Source organism: Eleutherodactylus coqui, chromosome 6, assembly GCF_035609145.1.
Source record: "Eleutherodactylus coqui strain aEleCoq1 chromosome 6, aEleCoq1.hap1, whole genome shotgun sequence".
Lineage (NCBI taxonomy): Eukaryota > Metazoa > Chordata > Amphibia > Anura > Eleutherodactylidae > Eleutherodactylus > Eleutherodactylus coqui.
In genome coordinates, this window is record NC_089842.1 from 168,708,268 (window position 1) to 168,730,509 (window position 22,242).

At 43.9% G+C, this 22,242-nt stretch overlaps 1 protein-coding gene across 1 annotated transcript in view; it reads right to left on the reverse strand.

The window, feature by feature from the left end:
* Nucleotides 1–6,490: 6,490 nt before the first annotated feature.
* PPP1R36 (protein phosphatase 1 regulatory subunit 36) overlaps nt 6,491–22,242 on the reverse strand; it is a 42,855-nt gene continuing 27,103 nt past the window's right edge. Inside the window, exons 7-10 of the mRNA XM_066608180.1 lie at nt 21,821–21,863; nt 19,123–19,313; nt 9,307–9,489; nt 6,491–7,632 (exon numbers count right to left, since the gene is read on the reverse strand). Coding sequence (XP_066464277.1) covers nt 7,407–7,632; nt 9,307–9,489; nt 19,123–19,313; nt 21,821–21,863 — 643 coding nt within the window. The 3' untranslated portion in view covers nt 6,491–7,406. The remainder of the gene's footprint in view (nt 7,633–9,306; nt 9,490–19,122; nt 19,314–21,820; nt 21,864–22,242) is intronic.

Below are 22,242 nucleotides of genomic sequence, written 5' to 3' on the forward strand. Positions count from 1 at the left end.
AGAGGGACCTCAAAATGCTGTAGTATCAGGGTAGACTGCTCAGTACCTTGAGAAGAGTATTTCCTCATTGCAGCAGGGATGTATTTGCAATGGATCGCAGCTGCGATGCTCATGGTGAATGAGCATAAAGTCGCCAAGGTGGCATGGGAAGTCTAAAAGAGCTATGGCATCGTTTTTTGTGTTTTTTTTAGCTTTTTGCACCCTGCAGCAACAGCACAGGATAGGACTGACAGTCACAGGCACCACTCATCCATGATGGTCCAAGAGTATGTCTGCTGCTGTGTGGTTGTACTCAGGCACGGCGCTGGCCCCTTTGACTTCTGGGTGTCTCAGCTGAACGAGTGGCCAGAACTTGCACAACATACTTGAGAGGTCCTCGCCTGCCCTGTTGACAGTGTGCTATTAGAGATTTCCCTGCTTATCTCCCATATCAGGCAAGGTCCGACAAGTTTCTTAAACTTTGCAGAAGAGAGCTACAACATCAGATCTCTCTCCTGCATTGTGTAATGTGCATATATAATATACATATGTATATTATACATACATATGTAATATATACAGTATATTAACTTAATATATATTAAGTATATTAACTTGTGTTTAATTTTTAAAAAAATGCTAATAAAGTCATCATGACAGATCATTATTATGTGTTTCTGTTGAGTAATTCCAAAGAATTCACAAAGAGCTTTCCCACCCGAAATAAATAAGAGCTGGGAGTGACAGGGAAACTGGATTGAAATTAGTTGTACGATCTTGGCCAATCAAATATGCTGAGAGGGCTCATGTACCAGCTCCTCACGCTCTTTGAAGACAGCATTTGAGCCATTTGGTGTATCTGATATGCCTGGATAACCCCCTGCTCTTTAATTTGCTTAGCACTCCAAATGTCACAGCTTCGCTCATTAATGGTCCTTTGACCCATTGGGTCTGAGCATTCCTCTGAATGCTTGTTTGCCCAACAATCGGACAGTGTAAAAGGACCAATGATCAACCAATGAACGAGCATTTGGGATTACATGGCTGGAATCATGCTGTTTTAAATGGCCTGGCACTTAACCTACTGACTTTAGATATGATGTTGTATGAATAATATTGCAAGTCTGAGATCCATTTATATAATTGCAGTTGCTTCAATTCAAGTTTCAGTGCAATTAAAGATTCATTTAGTAATAATCAAATATTATGTTACAGTTTTAACTCTTTCCAATCCACTGTCTGAGCTCTGAAGACATTTCATTTAAGGCTGTACAGCTCTGATGTTGGAAGACATCTGTCGGGGTTCTCTTACTGTATATTGCCAGCCTCTCTGCTGTCAGACCCTATCCAATGTGTCACCTCATGCAGTACTGGCTTTAGCCAGCATATAGCGCCATTGTATAACAGCAGAAAAAGAGTAAGCCCCCTAGGAAAACCAGGATACAAATTGGATTGGAAAGGGTTAATGTGGTATTCTTTTTGCCAGTTTTTTTATTTGTCTTGCTGATCATGCTGTATTTAACTTGATATTTGTTCCATGTCTGGTTTTATGTACTCTTAATCTCATGCTGTCCTGATCAGCTGATCGTGTGACGTCAGACACAGCTGGTTTTCCTGTGGCCTTTTAAATATTGTCATTATGCTTTATGTGCATATGGCCTGAGGAAGGAGTCATTGTGACTATAAAACACATAGCCTGACGTCTGAATAAACACAACTAATAGTCCCCTCACTGGGTTACTTCCCTCCTCTCTACAAGCAGCGCCACAATCCTCTCCCTGACTGTATGTATAGTGAACCCAGCCAACTCTTGCGCCGCTCCTCTCTAGGAAAACATACACGCCAAAGCTTGATGTTGGTTCAAGTAGGGTAGGCCACAGCTTTATTTAACATATTCCATGCCTTAACCATGGAGTATCACCAACGATGCTGTAACTATCCAAAAAACCAACAGGCTTGACAGCAGGGTTGAAGACATCAGTTCTTAACGTATATATAGCCTCCTGAAATGACTCTAAAGTTGTGACGACTCTGTACAACAAGATAAACAAACATTTACACAGATAGGAAAAAGAACCAAAAACTTCAGGGCAGTGTGGGCGGGTAACTTCTCAAAGGTCAATGTTAGAAGGTAACTTCTCCTCCCCACTCTTTAACCTTTAACCACTAGGAACGCCCCTTCACAGGTGCTTCTTCTAGCCAGGGTTGCAGCCTCAATCAGCCTTAAAGCTACAGTAGATCCCTGGAATCATTGGTCGCTGCGTTATACACTTTGCTGCCTTTCATCCTTCTTAGTTTGAAAGTTTGTAACACTGACATCCCCCCAACAAACGTTCCCAAATCTACACAAACTCTCAACCCTGCTTTTACTCCACATTCAGTCTCTGTTGCTACCATATCTGGCCCTATTACTGTGCTTGCTGTGTGGCACAATACCCTCCAATACTGTACTTAGGATATAATGGTGTCCTAACTTTAATTTAAGGGGTTTTTCCTGTCTTTTTTTTTTGTTAAAAATGCTGGCTATGCGAAAAAAGTAATAAAATAATAAGCTAATCACAGATCTCTTTGGTCCAGCACTGATATCTGTGATTGGCTACAGCAGCCTGTGATGTCCCATCACTAAACTAGAGCAGTTGTAGTGCTGAAGCTGGGTTAGTATAATCTCATTTATTATTTTTCCACATGGGTAACATTTTTACCCCCGCCCCAAAAAAAACCTTGGAAAACCCCTTAAAAAATCTCTAACACCACAAGATGTAGGTTAACATCCTGGGCATATGGTACTTAAAGAAACCGGATGTAAACTTCTAGCCGTTAAATGGTGCGGGCTCAGTAATGAGATCGTGGCATCCGCAGCAGGGGTTGGCTGTGACTGACAGCAAGCCTGCAGCTGCAACAGCAGGGATTAGAGAGAACATTGATCCCCGCTGTTAAGCCCTTACATGCAACAATCAATGTAGATCGCGGCATGCAAAGTGGTAAGCGGATGCCACACAGTAACATCTAGACCTGCCATAGCATGTGATCGCTACTCTGTAATCATAGCTTTTCTGGTTCAAGTTCCCTACGGGGGCATACAGAATGTAAAAAAAAAAAACATTAAAAAAATAGTAACAAAGAAAAGGTTTTTTTGCAAGCTTTCCCCTCTCTATATTAAAAAAACAAAAAACCCTCACATATTTGGTATCATCATATCCATAATGACCTGTACAATAAATTGAACAGTCTATTTATCCTGAATGGCAAATACTGTAAAGAGAAAACGCAAAACAATATGGTACTAATAAGAACTACAGCTCAACACACAAAAAAAACCCTCACAGAGTTCTGTCGATGGAAAACTAAAAAATGCTACGGGACTTTGAATGCAGTGCTGCAAAAAAAGAAAATTTCCAAAAAAGGTGTGCAAAAGTGGAAAAACCTAAAAGGTATATAAGTTTAGTACCATCATAATCGTACCAACCCGCAGAAAAAAATTATCATGTCATTTAGGCCGCCTGCACACGGGCGGAAATCCCGCGGCGGGATTTCCCGCGGGATTTCCGCCGCTCAAAGCCTGCATAGGAGTGCATTACAATACGCACTCCTATGCAGACAGCCGCGGTTTGGCCGCGCGAAATGTCGCGCGGCAAACAAACCGCGGCATGTCCTATTTTTGTGCGGGGCTCGCAGAGCCTCCCACAGATACGTCACTCACCCAGCCGCCGGCTCCGGTCTGCGCATGCGCCGGCTGCCGAGCAGCCGGCACATGAAAGAGCCGGGGCCGCCGGGCGCGGGTGAGTACGCGTTCATCTCTGCAGGCGCTCGGGTTGGGTCCCGCGGCGAGAGTTCTCGCCGCCGGATCCGACCCGCTCGTCTGCAGGCAGCCTAATGCTGTAAAAAAAGAAACATGGCAGAATTGATGTGTTGTTTTTCTCCATGCACTCTTCCAACACAATTTCTAAAAGTTTTACAATACACTATATATACCCAAAAAACGATTACCAATAAAAACTAAAAATACGCCAAAAAAAAGCCCTCATATGGCCACATTGACAGAAAAATAAAAAAGATATGGCTTTTGAAAAGTCAAGATAAAAATAAGAGTTGAGCGGACATACTCTGCGGAGCTTGATGCTCGTTCGAGTATTAGCGTACTCGATGGTGCTCGTTACTCGAATGAGCATCAAGCCGAGTTCGACCCCGCCCCAGTTTTTGGCTCCTCCCCACCGCGTGCCTGTTTCGGCCCCTCCCCACCGCGACGCAGCGCGCGTCAATGGCAATTTTTTTTGTTTGGCAGGCAGGAGAGAGAGAGCGAGAGAGAGAGACCTAGAAAAAAAAAAAAGCTTGGCACCCAGCGTCCCACATACGAAAATGCTTGAGTCTCTCATTGTAGTCAATGGGGTTCGTTACTCGAGTAGAGCTTTCGAATTTTACGAAAAGCTGGACTCGAATAACGCGGACCCGAGCATTTGGGTGCTCACTCATCTCTAATGAAAATCTCCAAAAAATCATCCTGACCTTATAGCCAAAATAGGCCATGTCCTTAAGGGGTTAACCTCCCACAAAATAGAACCACCCAGCACCCCTGAAAATAATAGTGCCAGATAGATAGTGACCCTAATAGTTATCTTCTCAGTGCCCCCTTTGCAATACTGCTCCTTTTAATGCCCCACACATTTATAATGCTTCTTTGGTGCCTACACATGGTAATAATGTTCCCTTTAGTCACACAGAAAAGTAGTAATGCCCAATTTTTTGTACCTTAACCCTTTGCAATCCAATTTTCAATTCAGGGTTTCCTAGGGGGCTTTCTCTTTCTGCCATTATACAATGGTGCCATCTGCTGGCTAGAGCCAGTACTGCGGTGTGTGACATGCTGTAGAAGCCCAGACAATAGAGAGTCCAGTAATCTACAGTAAGAATACCCTGCCGGACGTCTTACGGCATCGGAGGTGTACAGGCTTCAATCAAAATGTCTTTAGACGTCAGATAGTGGATTGGAAAGGGTTAAAAGTAATAGTGTTTTTTACAAGTAACAATGTACACTGAAAAACGTTTAGTACCATGTTAGCCAGTGGAATAAAATGTGATTGTTCACAGCAAGAGAATCAAGTAATCTTGTAGATATGAAACCTTTCAATAGCTAACAAAAATACATGATGTTAATGTGAGCTTCCGAACCGACGCAGGGTTCTTCTTCAGGCTTAATTGAAATAGATCCAAATAGGCATGCATATTTATACACACATACTTATGACAAGGCACAGATATGGATGTGAATAATTTGCACTTAAAAGAATACTACCACAGAAACACAAACATCTTTTTAAAAAAGTCACCGATAAGAGGGTGATTCAGGGACCATAAAACATTCACATCTTCGCAACAAACTACTATATTTAAACATAATATATCAGGTGTCTCAAGATACTTTTCATATGTACATAATGGGGATATGCGGTCTGTACAGGAATAGAGCATGTGCAAAAACCAATGAGAGGAGGAGACTTTGCTAGAGCACTTATTTTTCATGAAGGCTATTGGCTCTTAACCCTGGGTACACGGACTCCCAGGGATTTGAATTACCGCATGGATCTAATGTACATTTAGTAAGATCTTCATTTGTATTATTATATTCTTGCATATATTTATTCCTTTGCATTATCTATTTTCATATATATATATATATATATATATATATATATATACACACATCGTTTTTGTTTGTTTGTTTGTTTCTCTGTTTTTTCTCTTCCCCGCCCACCCTTTACCCTGCTCTTCCTTTTCCTTGGTTTTCCCTCAGTTATATTTCTCACAGTGTCCATATAACACCTTGTTATGATTAAGGGCTCTAAGGGTCTGAAACACAAAAACATGGGTGTTTTAGGATTTTGGAAAAATGCATGGCGTTTTAAAGAAGTTCATTGTTTGGGTCCTGGAATATACTCATCCATCTGGGTCCCCACAGCTCACCCTGTGGGGTTTGTTTACAGCTGCAGAATCAATCCGTGAACAGAGTGTCGTAGGCTGCATGTTCACAAGCGCCATTCCGCCGGCGATAAATTGCCAGCGAATCACGCTGTCTGAAGATTTCCTTAGCGTTTCTATGGAAAGTGCAGCCACGGCGTGCGCGAGCTGAGAATCATAGCGATTCTCCACTCGCGGGATTAAAATTACAGCATGCTGCAATTTGCCGTGATTCTAATAGGCTCAGTGCGGAGAATCGTCAGCTGTCTCCCACTCCCTGGCGGCAGCGATCTGCCGCGGGATATTGCTACGCCTGTGGACAGGCAGCCTTAGGCCGCTGCAGCGAATCAAAGACCTTAACGGCCACTGAGGTCTGTGATTGGATGCAGCAGCCTCAACAAACGTAGATGAAGCACACTCTATAATGGTTTAAAATGTAGTGCAATATCCAGAAGTCACAGTCACAGATTTCAGGAACTGTAGAATGTAGAAAATGGACAGCACACACTTAAGAATCAAATGTGAAATCTTGAAGATTTATTAGAAAACTTCAGATGTATACAAATAATGCAATGTTTTGGGCTAGAGGCCCTTTATCAAACTATACAAAAAAAACACATAGCTTCAGCAAAAAATACATATGTATATACAAAAATATGTGTAATCCGAAAATTGCTTAAAACTGGATGTGACCTAGTTTGAGTGAATCTATAGTCCACATAATGGCCAAAGTAGCAAAACCACATCCTGTAGTCAGAGGTGTAATTTGAAGCTGCTAGACTGCAGTGCAAAATTGTAACTGGGACCCCAAATACAATCTTTATTTATAGTACTGGTTTCCTCATATGGGGAACTGAGACCTTATGGACCCCCTAAGGCTCCAGGGCTCGAGTGCAACTGCATCCTCTGCCTGTAGTCCATTGTTCTTGTAAACAATTTGGTTTAGTAAATCCATGATCTATTAAGTAAAGGCCCATTTAGGCACAACAATTATTGCTCAAAATCCGCTCAAAAGCCATCTTTTGAGCAATAATCATTGGGTGTAAATGTGCCCATCTTTCAGTTTTCTGCCAAATGACGGTTTTCAGTTCTGCTTGAAAACTATCATTCAGCAAAACAGATGATAAGCAGGACCGCAAGCTGTGCTCTGCCCGCGGAGAGCTGATTACAGCTGATTGCATTGTACCAGCTGTTCTCAGCTGTCAGCCCTGCCAACAGAACAAAAGGAATGTAATCAAGGAACAGCGGGTGGTCTGTTTCCCGACTACAGCTCCTGGCATCTCACACGTTACTACGGTAATTGGTACTATTAGGCATTAGTACCAAGTAGTAGTTTATGCAAAATGATCGCTCAAAAGCCATGTATTGAGCGATCATCTTTGCAATGTAAATGCACCTTGAGTCCATAGCTGGCATATAGTAAATGTTTAGTTCCTATAGTCCATTGCTTGTTTGGTTAGTTCATTACATAATCCTCAATAAATATCAGAATATGTGGCCTCAGTGGTTGCTCTTGATACTACCTGGCTCTGGCGGCCAGTAGTAGGTCGTATTGGTGAGTGATAACCTGAAAAGCCTTGGAAGTCCAAAGATGAAGAACCGTTTTGTTTCTCAGGCTCTGGTTCCTCCTCTTCATCAACCCCAATTGGTGTAAGATCATGAAAGTGAAATTGCCTCATAGGTTCTCCTATTATCCCAACACTGTTTGGAAAGAAAGAAGAACGTGAAATGAATAGCTGTTCTCGTGTCTTGTCAAGTTTTCAGATTTTTGGCTCATACACAAACCGCACCTGGATATTACTTTTACATTCAAATGAGCCACTGCCCTGTTACTGTAAAGTAATATTCCTTTCATCAGTACTTGTAGTGTATATGTTCAAAATGATGCAAGTGGTGGAAATACATGAATTTAAGACAAAAGAACCTCAAGGAAAATTGAGGTATCCAAGGTCATGTGATGTACCCTTGTTAAGCTTTTCACTAATAGCAAAAGGCCTTGTAATAGAACAATTATCACGCCAAATATTATTGAATTGGGGAAATGTTCTCAATCACTGTCCAGTATAAACATGTGTACGATCAGTGAGAATTTGTTTCTTGGTCATTGATCAAATCTTTTATGACGACAAAGTTATCATTTGCCGGCATTATATCTCTTTGCTAGCAGAGGAAAGACAAGCATTAAAGACCCATAAAACTTTTTTCAGTTGACTGAGCTATGCCGTGCTTATTTTTTGTGGGACCAACTGAAACTTTTCTTTGTACCATTTTCGGGTGCATACAACTTTTTGATAATTTCTTATTCAGTTTTCCTATACACTTAAAGGGGTTATATGACAATTGATTTCAAAATTAGATGTCAGAGTTGGTGATGGTGTCAGCGTCGGTATCAGTGTCAGGCATCGGTATCAAGTGTCAGCATCAGTGGTCAATCTTTCATTAATATGAAGTTTGACTATGACATCTGAGAATGTCCTAATATGGACTTGGTAGATCTGAATGCATGAGTGGCTGTAGTAGCTACAGAGATTTTGCAGATAGTTTGAGCAGATAGGTCAGGAGTAGAGATGAGCGAGTATACTCGCTAAGGCTAACTACTCGAGCGAGTAGTGTCTTAGCCGAGTATCCTCCCGCTCGTCTCTAAAGATTCGGCTGCCGGCGGCGGGTGGTGAGCGATGGCGGAGAACGAGGAGGAACTGAGGGGAGATCCCTCTATCTCCCCCGCTCCCCCCTGCTCACTCCCGCAACTCACCTGTCACCAGCACCAGCAGCCAAATCTTTAGAGACGAGCGGGCAGATACTCGACTAAGGCACTACTCGCTCGAGTAGTTAGTCTTAGCGAGTATGCTCGCTCATCTCTAGTCAGGAGTCATGGCTGGGATCTCACATACTTCCTTTTACCCCTTGTAAATGCAAGTCTCTTTATCGCTACAATTAGGCCGTCTGCACATGAAAGGGTCGGATTCCACAGCGAAATCCGACCCTATGCCCAGCCTATCATCAGCATAGGTTAGCAATAGTTGATTGGCTAGGGTTCGCCGCTCCAACTTCTGTGTATTTGCAGCACAGACAGCATGCGCCCGCTCAGCTGATTGGTGAGGGCCCCGAACGGCAGACCCCGGCCAATAATCTATTGATGACCTATCCTGATGATAGGTAATCAATAGTATTTCACTGGAAAATCCCTTTAAACAGCTTTCTCTGTATTCTATGCTATCTGTACTACTATCTGACATTAGCTCCCCCTAGTGCTGACTACATGTAGCCAGAATCATGCAACTTCTCAAGATTGAAGAGCACAGCTTGGCAATACAGATAAAGAGTGGGTAGCAGGAAGAGGCTGCAGTAGACTAACTTGCATGTTACACTGCTCACCAGGCTGGCATGTTGTACTCTGGAAGCTCTTCAATATCCAGGTATTCTGTGCTTTTTGGATGAAGTTCATGTTGTTGGAACAGGTACTGTGATCTTTCCTTGGGAGTTGGAATTAAGGAGCTGAGTACAGGGGAACACTGGGTGAGGATTTTCTTTATGGGAGGTCGTTGGGCATTAGCTTTCCTGTTACAAAAATAAACAATACTAATGTAAATTCAATCTTATATAAAATACAAACCTCTATGACCATCACAGTAATTCTAAAATATGACTAAGGGCTAGTGCCCACTTCCGTGACGGGCTCCGCAAGCAGAATTCCGCAGCGGAGTCCATCACAGCCCCCCCCCCCCCCCCCAGAGACCCCATACTCACCTCTGGATCCGCTGGCCGACGTCCCGCCTCCTGTGATGGCGCGCAGTGTCATGTGACGCACCAGCAGTGTCATGTGACGCGTCGGCAGCGTCATATGACATGCCCACAGCATCACATGACACGCCAGACATGTCTCATGACGTGGCCAGCAGTGGGCAGGAAAGCGTTTTCACGCTATCTTCCGCTGTGCTACAGCGGAAGATAGCGTGACGGACGGCTTCCATTGACTGCAATGAATTACGGGTGATTTCACAGGGCGGAATTCCATGGTGGAATTCCGCACCGTGAGCATTGCGCTATTAGGTTCAAGAGAACCTAATAGCTGAGGGCAACGCCGCGGAAATCTGCCCGTGGGAATTAGGCCTATGTGTGGTATACACTTAAGCTGGATATTCTTTAGGAAGCTTACAGTATTGCATCCAATCTATTGCAATCTCTAGAGTAGCCTGACTAAGGCTAGGTGCACACTAGCCATAAGTCATAAAATAATAAATCTTATTATTTGTATAGCGCCAACTTATTCCACAGCACTTTCAAGTAATTTATGTATTGCTCTCACCAAACTGGGTACTCATTTTACCGATATCAGAAGGACGGAAGGCTGAGTCAACTTTGAGCCAGCTCCCTGAACCACACAGGGATTGAACTTGCAACCTTCAGGTCATGAGTGAGAGCTTAGGACTGCATTTTTCCTGCCTTGTTGTGCTTTCAACTCACAGTCCGTGTGCTGTGTGATATACACAGGTGCAGCAAATTGACATGCATTTGCACTTCCTACTTCTTGTCCATGAAACAGACAGGAATAAGACACGCCCAGGGTATTCTCATGTGGACTTTTGGTCTGAGTGAAAAACATCCATGTGCCTCAATGGCCTAAATGAGCCTATGTGCTGTCCATGGATTAACATTAACAATTCTGACAGCGGCACTTAAATCCCGTTTAGATCGCAGGGAGCGGTGCGAGTGTCATGGCAGTCAGGGGCCTTTTGAAAGGCCCCAGGGCTGTCTTGGCAGAATGCCTATCAAGCCATGCCCGTGGGTGGCTTGATAGAATGTCAGCCCGATTGCAGTATGATGTAATGCTGCGGCATTACATCATACTGCAGGAGCGAACAAAGCATTAGAGGTGGTTGTCCCCTCTGGGGACTAAAAAGAAAAGTAAAAATAAGATCAGTAAAGTTTTACTACGTTAATATAATTATTTTTAAAAAAAGTTATAAAAGTTTTTTTTTTTTAAGTTTTGCAATATTTATAATTTAAAAAATCTAAATAAAACAAAAATACATATTTGGTATCTCTGTGTCCTTAAATTCCGATCTTATTAAATACTTATTAAAGTAGCGCATTATTTACTCCGCACGATGAATGTTGCCAGAAACAAAATAGAGCGCCAGAAATGCACTTTTTTGGTCACCCTATCTCCAAGAAAAAATACAATAAAAAGCGATCAAAAGTTGTATGTATTACAAAATGGTACCAACACAATGGTACCAGGACATCTCGCAGAAAATGAGCCCTTGCATAACTGTGTTGACAGAAAAAAATTAAAAAGCCATTGTGCTCAGAAGATGGCGACAGAAAATAATTAAAAAAAATTAAATATCCTTGAAAGAAAAAAGTAAAAGTAGTACAGCAAGAAAAAAAACTATAGAAGTTTGGTATTATAGTAATCATACTGACCCATAGAATAAAGTTATTAGGTAACTTTTGTTGCAATTTGTGCGCCGTAGAAACAAGACGTACCGAAAATGGTAGAATTTGGGTTTTATTTTTTCATTTTAGTCCACTTAGTATTCTTTAGACGTTTTTCAGTACATTATATGGTACATTAAATAGTACCAGTGAAAAATACAACTTGTCCTGCAAAGAACAAACCCTTATACAGCTACGTTGATGGATAAATAAAGGAGTTACAATTTTTTAAAAGGGGGGAGGAAAAACCAAAAATAGGGGAAAATGGCAATCTCTTTTAGGTGGTTTAGCCACAAGGCTGCATGACCAAGAAGAAATAGCTTCATGCTTTTCCACGGGCCATCTCTGGTATCGCAGCCCTACTCTATTAATGTGAATGGTGCTGCCCTGCATTACTAAATCCAGCCTATGGATAAGAATGGCATTGTTTATTATAAAAAAAATCTTTTTTCCCCCCATAATGTCATACAAACCTTTTAACTCTTTCACACGTGCTACAAAATCTCGCTACAAATTCATCGCTACTAAATGTATGTATGTGAAGCCCGTGGTGTCCATTGGGTTCTTTCACATGAGATGTTTTGTAGCCTGAAAGAACCCATTGAAAACCATGATCTTCACATACATGCGTTTTATAGCGATGATTTTGTAGTCCGTGTGAAAGAGGCCTAATGGTACAGAGGGCCACATAACCAACCTGTCACGGAGACAATACCACCATCAGAATAACTTCACTTTCTGAATATCTTCAATTGACACAGAGGGAGTAATTTATCACTTTCTTTGCACCACTGTTCTAGTGGAGAAAAGTTCCAAATTTTGGTGCATGATGTATCTGCTCAATTTTCTTGTGTGTCACGATACTTTTTGGAAAAGTGATTGGGGTTTGGGGAAAAGGGAAAGGGTAAATTTACTATAATTTACATCAGAAAATGGCATAAATTATAGCACAGATCTACAAGGCTGGATGCCCACCTGTAGTTTGTAGACAATTTTAATTTTAATTTTATTGAAGAATAAAAGAATAGGTCATACCAAAATGGCACATATGTGTTAAAGTATTTGAATACATTTTATCTATATAAATGTCCTAAATAACTATAATAAGATATTATGGGTGTGTGTTTCTGAGTGATCATCCATTATTCATGTCATAAATCGTATATCGGAGCCTACGGCAACGGCATCATAGTTGGAAGTTCAGGGTGCGGCTCCAATATAATTTGTACAGCTACAAACCTTACGTTCTGTGACATAGTAACATAGTTCGTAAGGCTGAATGAAGACAATGTCCATCTAGTCCAGCCTGTCTAGCCTCCTGTTTTGTTGATCCAGAGGAAGGCAAAAAACCCCAAGAGCAGAAGCCAATTAGCCCTTTGATCTGTGGACATAAGTTTCCATTGAAATGTCTCATAATACATTATAGCATGGCATACTATGATTAGTATGCAGGATTCAAAAATATATTGTTTTATCAGACACAAGATAAAGTGGTGTGCAGAAGGAGCTCAGTTATAAGAGCCAGAAATAGGACTTTACTGATAAACCACACAATATCTACACTGCTCAAAAAATAATGTAAGCCCTCAGGTGTCATAGTGGTAACTGTGGTTGGGTTCCTTTAAGAGGGGGTAAGCGGCACAGCAGGGGTCAACTGGGCTTATGCGGTGCCTGGTTCCCTAAGTTTTGGGCACTCTAATGCAGGGGAATATGGAGCTCAGTGTGGGGGGTGGAGAGTCGGCTATTTAGGACAGTGCAGGAAAGGTGATGGCCCCTTTTTAGTGTCTGGAACTTCCCACCCTCCCATCCTTCCCAAGTTCTTTTTTATTGTTTATTTTGTTTTCAATGTATTACATGTTGTTACAGCTGACGGGTGTTGTAGTTTGGTAGACAGGACCCACATACCCGGTCTCGGTGTAGCAATCCAGAGTTAGGTCGTGCTGCTGGGATCTGTTGTACCACATAGGTTTCTAGCAGCACAGCCCCACAGGTGTGGAATGATTTTGCTGGCTGGGTGTGGTGTTCTCCTGCTAGCCAATCCCCTGGGTATTTGATCACTTATATACCCAGCTCCTGTCAGTATCTGTTTGGTGTTCAGAGTGAGCAGTCATGTACCCTTGTCCGTGCAGCTTGCTGTGTGTTTGGTGTCCTTGTCCATTTCAGCTTGCTGTGTGTTTGGTGTCTTGTTGGTTCATGTCCGTTTTTGCATTTATTTTCTGTCAGCTTTATGTCAGTTTGTCTCGGCTTTGTCCTGCTGAGTTATTTGCCATTTCTGGGCTAGGGTGTCTCTTAGGGTCCTCTAGTAGATGTGTCTTGCTAGAGTAGGGACCGCAAGACACGAGGAGCCTTGTCATGGCCGTGCGGCTTAAGTTCATTGGCCAATGTATGAACCAATACCTCGTACTTTTAAAGCTGTATCATCCGCTTATTTGTACAGGTATGTAAGGTGAGTGTTTTGGTCATTTGTCAGTCCCTATGTTATGTCTGTCCGTCAGTCCAGTCCGCAGTATGCAGTTTTCTGTCCAGTTGGTGTTTCCATCAGCACGTCCAGTCTGAAATCAGTTTAGATTCCCTTGTTTGTGGCTCTAACTCCTGTTTGGGCACATTTGTGTGGGCTCTGTGCTTATTTGCCCACACGAACGTAACATAATGCGCCCCCTTTTGTAACTGGGGGGCATTGTGTTCGTTTGCAATATGTTGTATGTTGGCATGGATTATGTTGCTATGCATTATGTTACGTATGCAGTAAGTTGTATGCATGTGTTAGTGTCTGTATTCTGTCCTGTCTGATCCACCCGTCCATTGGTTGTTGGACATCTGGTCCCTGTTCCTGTATGCCTTTCAGTCCGTTGGTGGCCAGACGCCTGATCTCTATTCTGTCCTCTTTGTCCGTTGGTAGGCAGACTTTAGGGCCCTGTCTGTCTGTTCTGCCTGATCCGATTACAGTCCTTTGTCCCTTGCTTAGCGGACTTTAGGAACTGTGTGTTCCGCCCGATCTGTATCCTGTCCCCTAGCACATTGGTAGGCGGATGTTAGGGCTTTGTTCAGTCTGTTTTTGTTTTGCTGTCAGTTTCCGCCTGGTTCCATGTATCACTCTTCAGGGTTAGCAGGCCCGAGGTTCTAGCGTGGGGCTGCATTTATCGAGGCAATTGCCCTGCTTATTAGGTAGGGACCTGCCATCCTCCTGGCAGCCTAGAGTCAATCTTCCATTCTGTGTTCTGAGTTCCAGCTCTGTCCGTTACCCGTCCAGAGTTATGCAGTCTGAATTCTGTCCCAGTGTCCGTGCTGTGGTGAGCTGCGCCCAGTGGATGTAATTTAATGTCCAGCCTTTGTATTTGCTGCAGACTCTGTGCGGTATGTACCTGAGCTTTTTCCCTTCTCCTGCTGACTGGTTGGCATCCGCATCAGGCCCGTATGGATAAGTCCTGTGCACGCTATGTCAGTAGGGAGGGTTGCCATGTTTTCCTCTCTGGCTACATGCACGTTAAGTTTTAAATTTGCTCCCTCCTTGATAGGATATGTTGTGTGTTTGCATCAGGCCTGTCGGATAAGTCCTGTGCTACGCCTATCCTGGTTGTGACATATTTGCGGCAGTACTAGGCCGTTGGGTAAGTCCTGTACTGCGTGGGAGTCTTTTGGAGAAATTGCATACTTTTTTATGCTTAAAGGGTCCAAAGGCCCCTTTTTTTAAAGGGTCCAGAGGCCCCTTTTTTAAGGGGAGGTACTGTTAGGTTGTGCTGCTGGGATTTGTTGTACCACATAGGTTTCTAGCAGCACAGCCCCACAGGTGTGGCAAATTGAGCTGGCTGGTTGTGGTGATCTCCTGCTAGCCAATCCCCTGGGTATTTGCTCACATATGCGCTCCTGTCAGTATCTGTTTGGTGTTCAGAGTGAGCAGTCATGTATTCTTGTCTGTGCAGCTTGCTGTGTGTTTGGTATCCTTGTCCATTGCAGCTTGCTGTGTGTTTGGTGTCTTGTTGGTTCATGTCCATTCTTACATTTATTTTCTGTCAGTTTTCTGTCAGTTTTTCTCTGCTTAGTCCTCCTGAGTTATTTGCCATTTCTGGGCTAGGGTGTCCCTTAGGGTCCTCTAGTAGATGTGTCTTGCTAGTGTAGGGACTGCAAGACAGGAGGAGCCTTGTCATGGCCATGCAGCTTAAGTTCATTGGCCAATGTATGAACCAATACCTCGTACTTTTAAAGCTATATCATCAACTTGTTTGTACAGGTATGCAAGGTGAGTGTTGTGGTCATTTGTCAGTCCCTATGTTATGTCTGTTCGTCAGTCCAGTCTGCAGTATGCAGTTCTCTGTCCAGTTGGTGTTTCCGTCAGCACGTCCAGTCTGAATTCCGTTTTAGGTCCCTGTATTTGTCTTATAACTAGCGATTTTGGGCACGTTCCTGTGGGCCCTGTGCTTATTTGTCCACACGAACGTAACATCCAGGTCCCTGCTCCTACCGCGTTTAATACTCTATAAAACTTTGGTTGTGCTACAATTTATTTATTAATATATTTTCAGAAATAATAAACTAATAAAGTTTACACATCATATATCAATAAAGCTGTGGCCAACCCCTGCTCAACCCACAAAATTTGACTTTTAAGTTAGTGTTTGTGTTCTCGTTAGTTGTGGGGTGCTCATCTATGATAACTGCACCCCCCCCCCCCCCCCCCCCCGTTTTTGCCTTTTTTAGCTATGTGGTTTTATATTTGGACTGCCTTAAGGGAACACTTAAGCATCATAGTGTAATCCCAAATCACTTAAACTTCAGGTATGTTGTCCAGTTCAGAAGCAGAAGTGATTGTGAATCAATTTCACTTGCTTTGATGCAAATTAAAGTGACAGCAGGTGCACTGGAGAGGTCATAGCAAGACAACCCTAAAAAAGTTTTTTAGTTGCATCCCTCTTCAAACCACCAAAAAGGGAATGGTTTTGCATGTGGTGGACACAGTGCATTACTCTCCTTATCCCTCCTGACTGATTCTTCTTTAGTTTTGCTAGTATCCTTGTCACTACTGGTAGCACGAGGCAATACCTGCAGCCCAATCAGGGTACACAGGTAGTCCTGGTCCTCCAGAATAGCACATCCATACATGCTGTCACAAGAAGGTTCGCTGTTTCTTCCAGCACAGTCTCAAGAGCATAGGAGATAACAGGACATGGGCCATTACACAAAGAGGGCATCTGTAGTGTACAGAAGTCAATGTACAGAAGTTTCTAGACGTTTCTGAATGGTCTACGTATGTTTTGTGCTTATGTGTTGTCAGTGTCTTCTATGTGAGTGAATATGATGTGTATTACATAGCTGCAGCACTGAATGGGTTACTGTCTGGGCTATGTCTGGAAATGTATCTTTTGTATGTCGTGTGACCTTGTTTTATATATGTTTTTGCAAGGTGGATGAGTGAGCTTTTTCTGTCAAGTCAGGAGCCTGTCTGCACACAGACACCTTCAGTCTGTGTACAGGGAAGATAGAGGAGGTGGAGAGAATTCTGTGTGTGTCCTGGATCCCTTCTACCCAGGCCTCTATGCTGAACACCAAGAGAAACCGCAAACCTGCGAGAGTCCACCGTGTAGGGCTGAGTGCATTTCCTAAACTGTGAATGTGTACCAGTAGAAAGTTCTAAGAGAGTGAGAAGAAGAGTTGTCCGGGAACAGATCCCCGCAGATAACTAGCCTGTGGATTCATCTGTCCTCCCTGTCACACCACAATCCTCCTGCACCAATGTCCTGGTGGTGGCTGTAGATTGTTTTGGGCTGTTTCCAATTTGTACAAGTTTATTTCTCAAGTAAATGGCTTCACTGACCTTCCCGGTTCAGCCTTTTAAAAGGAACCTCTGTGTGCATGGACTTTTTATTGCATCTTCTGGAATTCACCGCCGAGGATGGAACGGTGGCATCACACGTGACAATACACTAAGGTGAACTGCAGTTGGGTTACCCCCTTTAATGGCCTGTTCTCAGCCTCTTTGACGTGTCCCTGGTTACCCTCCGGGTGGGAGACCGTAGAGCCCCGTGACAAGGCCCAAACTCTACCCCGCTATCTCCTAAGCTGGGGCCTGCTCCTCAGACGCTGCACATCAACCCAGTATTAGGACCGGTATCTGTTCCTTTGTACAAGGGACAGGATGAGCAGTTCAAGCATCTATAAAATGACCTCCAATGGCCTACTGGTCTGCATGTTTCTGACCATGGCGTACCTAAAGGCTTAGGGGCCCGGGTGCAAAAGTTCAGCTCGGGCCCCAAGGGGCCCTTTTCCCCCCTCGAACTGTACCTATGCCTGAGGACCAATGTCCACGTGCGGATTTTATTTATAAAATCTGCGCGTGGCACCCGCACGAAAGATCCGTGCGTCTTGCTGCCCATAGGAATGCATTAGCATCGGTAGGGCAGCTAAAAGCAAGCAGATGGGATTCCTTCCCAGAGTGCGGGTCACATGCACAGGAAGAAATCGCAGCATGCTCCATTTTTCTGCGGATCTGTCGCACGGACATCTCCTGCGGCTTCCATTGAAGCCTATGGAAGTCGTTTTTGTGCTGTGCCGCGGATATGCGGGAGAACAGGAGATTTTTTTAGAAATTGGTGCGCATGCACGCTGCCGGCGTGCCGAGCACATCCGCTGACCGGAAGAAAGAAGATCCGGCCAGCACGGAGGGGAGCCCCGCAGCGTGCGGAGAGGCGAGTATATATTATAGTAAAATATTATAGTTTTAAGGGATCTTCTGTGATTTGCGAGTATAATGTATTTACCCTCTCCATGTCTGCGAGCATGCACGTATTTCACTGCGGGATTCAGCAGTGAAATCCGTGCGTCCAAGTGGGCATGAGGCCTGAGAGAGAGAGAGAGAGAGAGAGAGATAGATACATAGATGGATAGATACAAAGATATGAGAGAGATTCATAGATAGATAGATAAATATGAGATAGATAGATAGATAGATAGATAGATAGATAGATAGATAGATAGATAGAGACAGACACATAAAAAGACATACAGACAGGCGGACAAGCAGATGGATAGATAGATACATACCCTGGTGCCAGGACTACTTCTTTGGTGAGAGCAGCTGTGTCAGCAGGACGGAAGCAGCAGGGAGATGATCTCATCATCCCTGGTCCACTGGATGCCGTGCTGTGCTGGTGAGTCTCTGTCCTCTCTGCACCTCCCCTCCTCCCCCCCTCCTCTTGCCCTGTCGTCTCTCCAACTTACTTCCTCCTCCCTTCTCCTACTGTCCTCTGTGACTCCTGCTGTCGGCCGGACCGCACTAACCCCGCAACCGCAGACAGTGCAGGGAGAAGGGAAAGTATGTGCTGGTAGGCGGCCTCTGGGCCCCCTCCAGCGCAGGGGCGGGGTCGCCGTTGTGACCCCGGCACCCCCTGCCGGTACGCCTGTGTTTCTGACCAAACTGTCAGAAAAAGACTCATGCGGATGTCATGAAGGCCCAATGTCCTGTAGTGGGATCTGTACTTACAGCCCAGCACTGTGCAGCTCAATTGGTATTCGCCAGAGAACACTAGGATTGACCGGTCCACCTCTGGCGACCCACTCTTGTCACAGATGAAAGCAGGTTCACAGTAAGCACATGTGACAGACATGATGGAGTCTTGAGATCCCATGTTACGCTGCCTGCAACATTAGTGCTCTCTTAATTTTTTGACCAGTGTATATAGACCCCCAGTGTCTGAGTCAGACTATTCTATATGACTTCATTCGCACCATAGAGGAGTCTTATGCAATATTGTCTTATACCTGTCTTCGGCATATGTAGCCATTTTCTTCTTGTTCCCAGACAGGTTTCTGCTTGGCACTGTATCTTTCAGCCTGAGGGCAGGATTAAAATTGTTGGTTCGCAATATTCTGCCAACCTCTGCCTGAATTGCTTCCAATTTCTTGCGTCTGAACATTACCCAGGCAACTTGAATGCAGAAATTATATAAACACTGCAAGGGAATAGACACACCAAATGTAAGAAATAAGTGCATTTGGCCTTGATTATAATTTTTTTTTTTAAAACAAGCAGGTGTACCAGATATGATAATACAATTTTGACTGTTATAGACAGAACATAGTTCAGATAAGAAATAAGCACTGTGCACATTTGGGGGGGAGGGAGAGAGGGGTTACTAAGGTCAGCATTATATAACTGTGCTAATACGTGCTGTGCTGGAACCTGTTTTCCCTCAATGTTTCTAGCAGCACAGCTCCACAGGTGGTTGATTTAGCTAGCTAGGTGCGGTTTGCTCAAGTCAGCCAATCCCCAAGATCTGTGATCACATATATACCAGCTTCTTTCAGTGTCTACTGGGTTCCAGGATGAGCAGTCATGTTTCCTTGTCTGTGCTGCCTTCTGTGTCTTGTTGCCTTTTCAGTGCAGCATTCGGTGGGATTGGTGTCTTGTTGTATCATGTGTGTGCAAGTCTGGCTTTAATTTCCTTGGTAGTGTTGGGACCCGCAAGACAATAAGGAGCCTTGATGTGGCTTGCGGGCTTAAGTATTTTGGCCAATATACAAACCAATACCTCGTACTTATTATAGCAATTCCATCTGCTTATGCATGCGGGGATGTTTGGTGAGTGTTTGAGTTATTGTCAGTCTCTGTTAGGTCCGTGGTCTCTTACCCTCCAAGAAGATCGGGAGAGGTGCTAATCTGTAGTAGTTCATCTGGTGTTCCTTATCCTTCTGGGTCACGTTCATGTGGGCCCAGTGCTCACTTGCCCACACGAACATAGCAGCTATGTTATGGATATTCTGTCTCCAATATTATTCGTTGGGGGGGAGGTAACAGCCCAATTCTGAGTTTTGCTGTGGGTGATTTATGTATATACCCATCGAGGTTTATGAAGCAAAAATAAGACCTCTGGGGCTTTGTGAACGTAGTACTATAATCAAAGGATACTTAACTATAGTAAGATCAGTTGCAGGGAATTGCATGTTAAGTGCACAGCACAATTGCAAATATCAGCAGAGAGCTGTATGGGGCAAATTATATCCAGAAGTTAATGTTGAGTGTTTAGTTCAGATGAGGTGGACAAGAGTTGTGCCATGGGTGACAGATGAGCAATGGTGTCTATAAAATGCAAAATGCATAAAAATGGGAACCTATCTTGTGGGCCAATTTGTGGATGAGTAAAATCCTGCAACACATTTGGATGGACCATTAAAGGGGTTGTCCCGCGAAACAAAGTTGGGGTATACACTTCTGTATGGCCATATTAATGCACTTTGTAATGTACATTGTGCATTAATTATGAGCCATACAGAAGTTATTCACTTACCTGTTCCGTTGCTAGCGTCCCCGTCGCCATGGTGCCGTCTAATTTTCAGCGTCTAATCGCCTGATTAGGCACGCTTGCGCAGTCCGGTCTTCTCCGTGTTGAATGGCGCTGCTCGTGCTGGAAAGCTGCTCCTCGTAGCTCCGCCCCGTCACGTGTGCCGATTCCAGCCAATCAGGAGGCTGGAATCGGCAATGGACCGCACAGAAGACCTGCGGTCCACCGAGGGTGAAGATCCCGGCGGCCATCTTCGCAAGGTAAGTAAGAAGTCACCGGAGCGCGGGGATTCGGGTAAGTACTATCCGTTTTTTTTTTTTCAACACATGCATCGGGTTTGTCTCGCGCCGAACGGGGGGCTATTGAAAAAAAAAAAAAACCGTTTCGGCGCGGGACAACCCCTTTAAGAGGACACGGCTGACAGCAGGAGAGGTGAGTAACTTTATTATTTTTTTAACTACTTTTTGGTGATTATCGGGGAAGGGCTTATATTTCAAGCCCTTCTCCGATAATCATTCTGCGGGGCTTGTCAGAAACCACTGCTTTCAATGTGCCGATCCGATTGAAAGCAATGGGATAGTATGCTGCGGACTTCTGCCACAGCTGTGACAGCTGTCACAGCTGTGACAAAGGATTCCTTCTTCCCCGTGGTCTGTGGCAGAAGTCCGCGGCATTCTCCATATCTTTTTAATGGGGCTAGCACTGCTGCCGCTGGCTACATTGAAAAGACTGGCGATGTCGCAGCGATATTCCAGCGATTTTCTCGCACTGCTCTGCGAGAGTTTTCACTTACCCTCGCAGCGCAGTGGAGAAAAAAACGCCAGAGGGTGGGAGCCCTTAGTGTGTAGTAGCTGAATAAAGTTTTATCTTTTTCACCTGTGTAGTGGGTTTTCTGAACTAGCCTCCCTATTCCTCATTCCAAGATAGGGAGGGGCCCCTACTTTTTGTAACTTTATCAGAAGATACAAATGTATGTAAGTTATAGATTATCTGATCTATCTAGAAACATCACAATGGATAGATTATGAAGTCAGTTCTGCAGGGAACAATGTAATTTACTGAAATATATTTAAGGTTGGCTTGGCATGAAAAATGTAAAGAGGCACAAAAACTGAAGCAGAGAGGGAAACAAAGTATTTACCATAATCTACATTTGGACGTAGCTACTTATACTATACCTCAAAGAATCTGCGGTCTCTGAGTGTAGCTGAAGCTCTGCCTCTGTAAGACAGATAGATGAAAACTACAATGAGATTTGGACTAATGAAATATTGTTTTTGCTTACCTTATGATTTTATGATAAATCATGCAAAAACATGTACAAATTCTACTGTTAAAGGGCTTAAACACATATTGCTATTCTCTGCTGTTATCAGACAGGTTTTTCCATCTGCCTCTGCTCTGCTCAAGCATCGTTCGTGTTGGTAATTCCATCTGCCTTTCCTGTCGGTATTCTACCCTTCCCATCCAGGTACGCCAGCGTCCCTTTTCGGTCCCTAGTCAGAGTAGGGACTGCCGCCCAGTTGCCCGCCTGGGGTTAGCCAGGAGTGCAGGCAAGCAGGCAGAGACAGGGGTTGTGGGTGAGATATAGGGCCCCCGC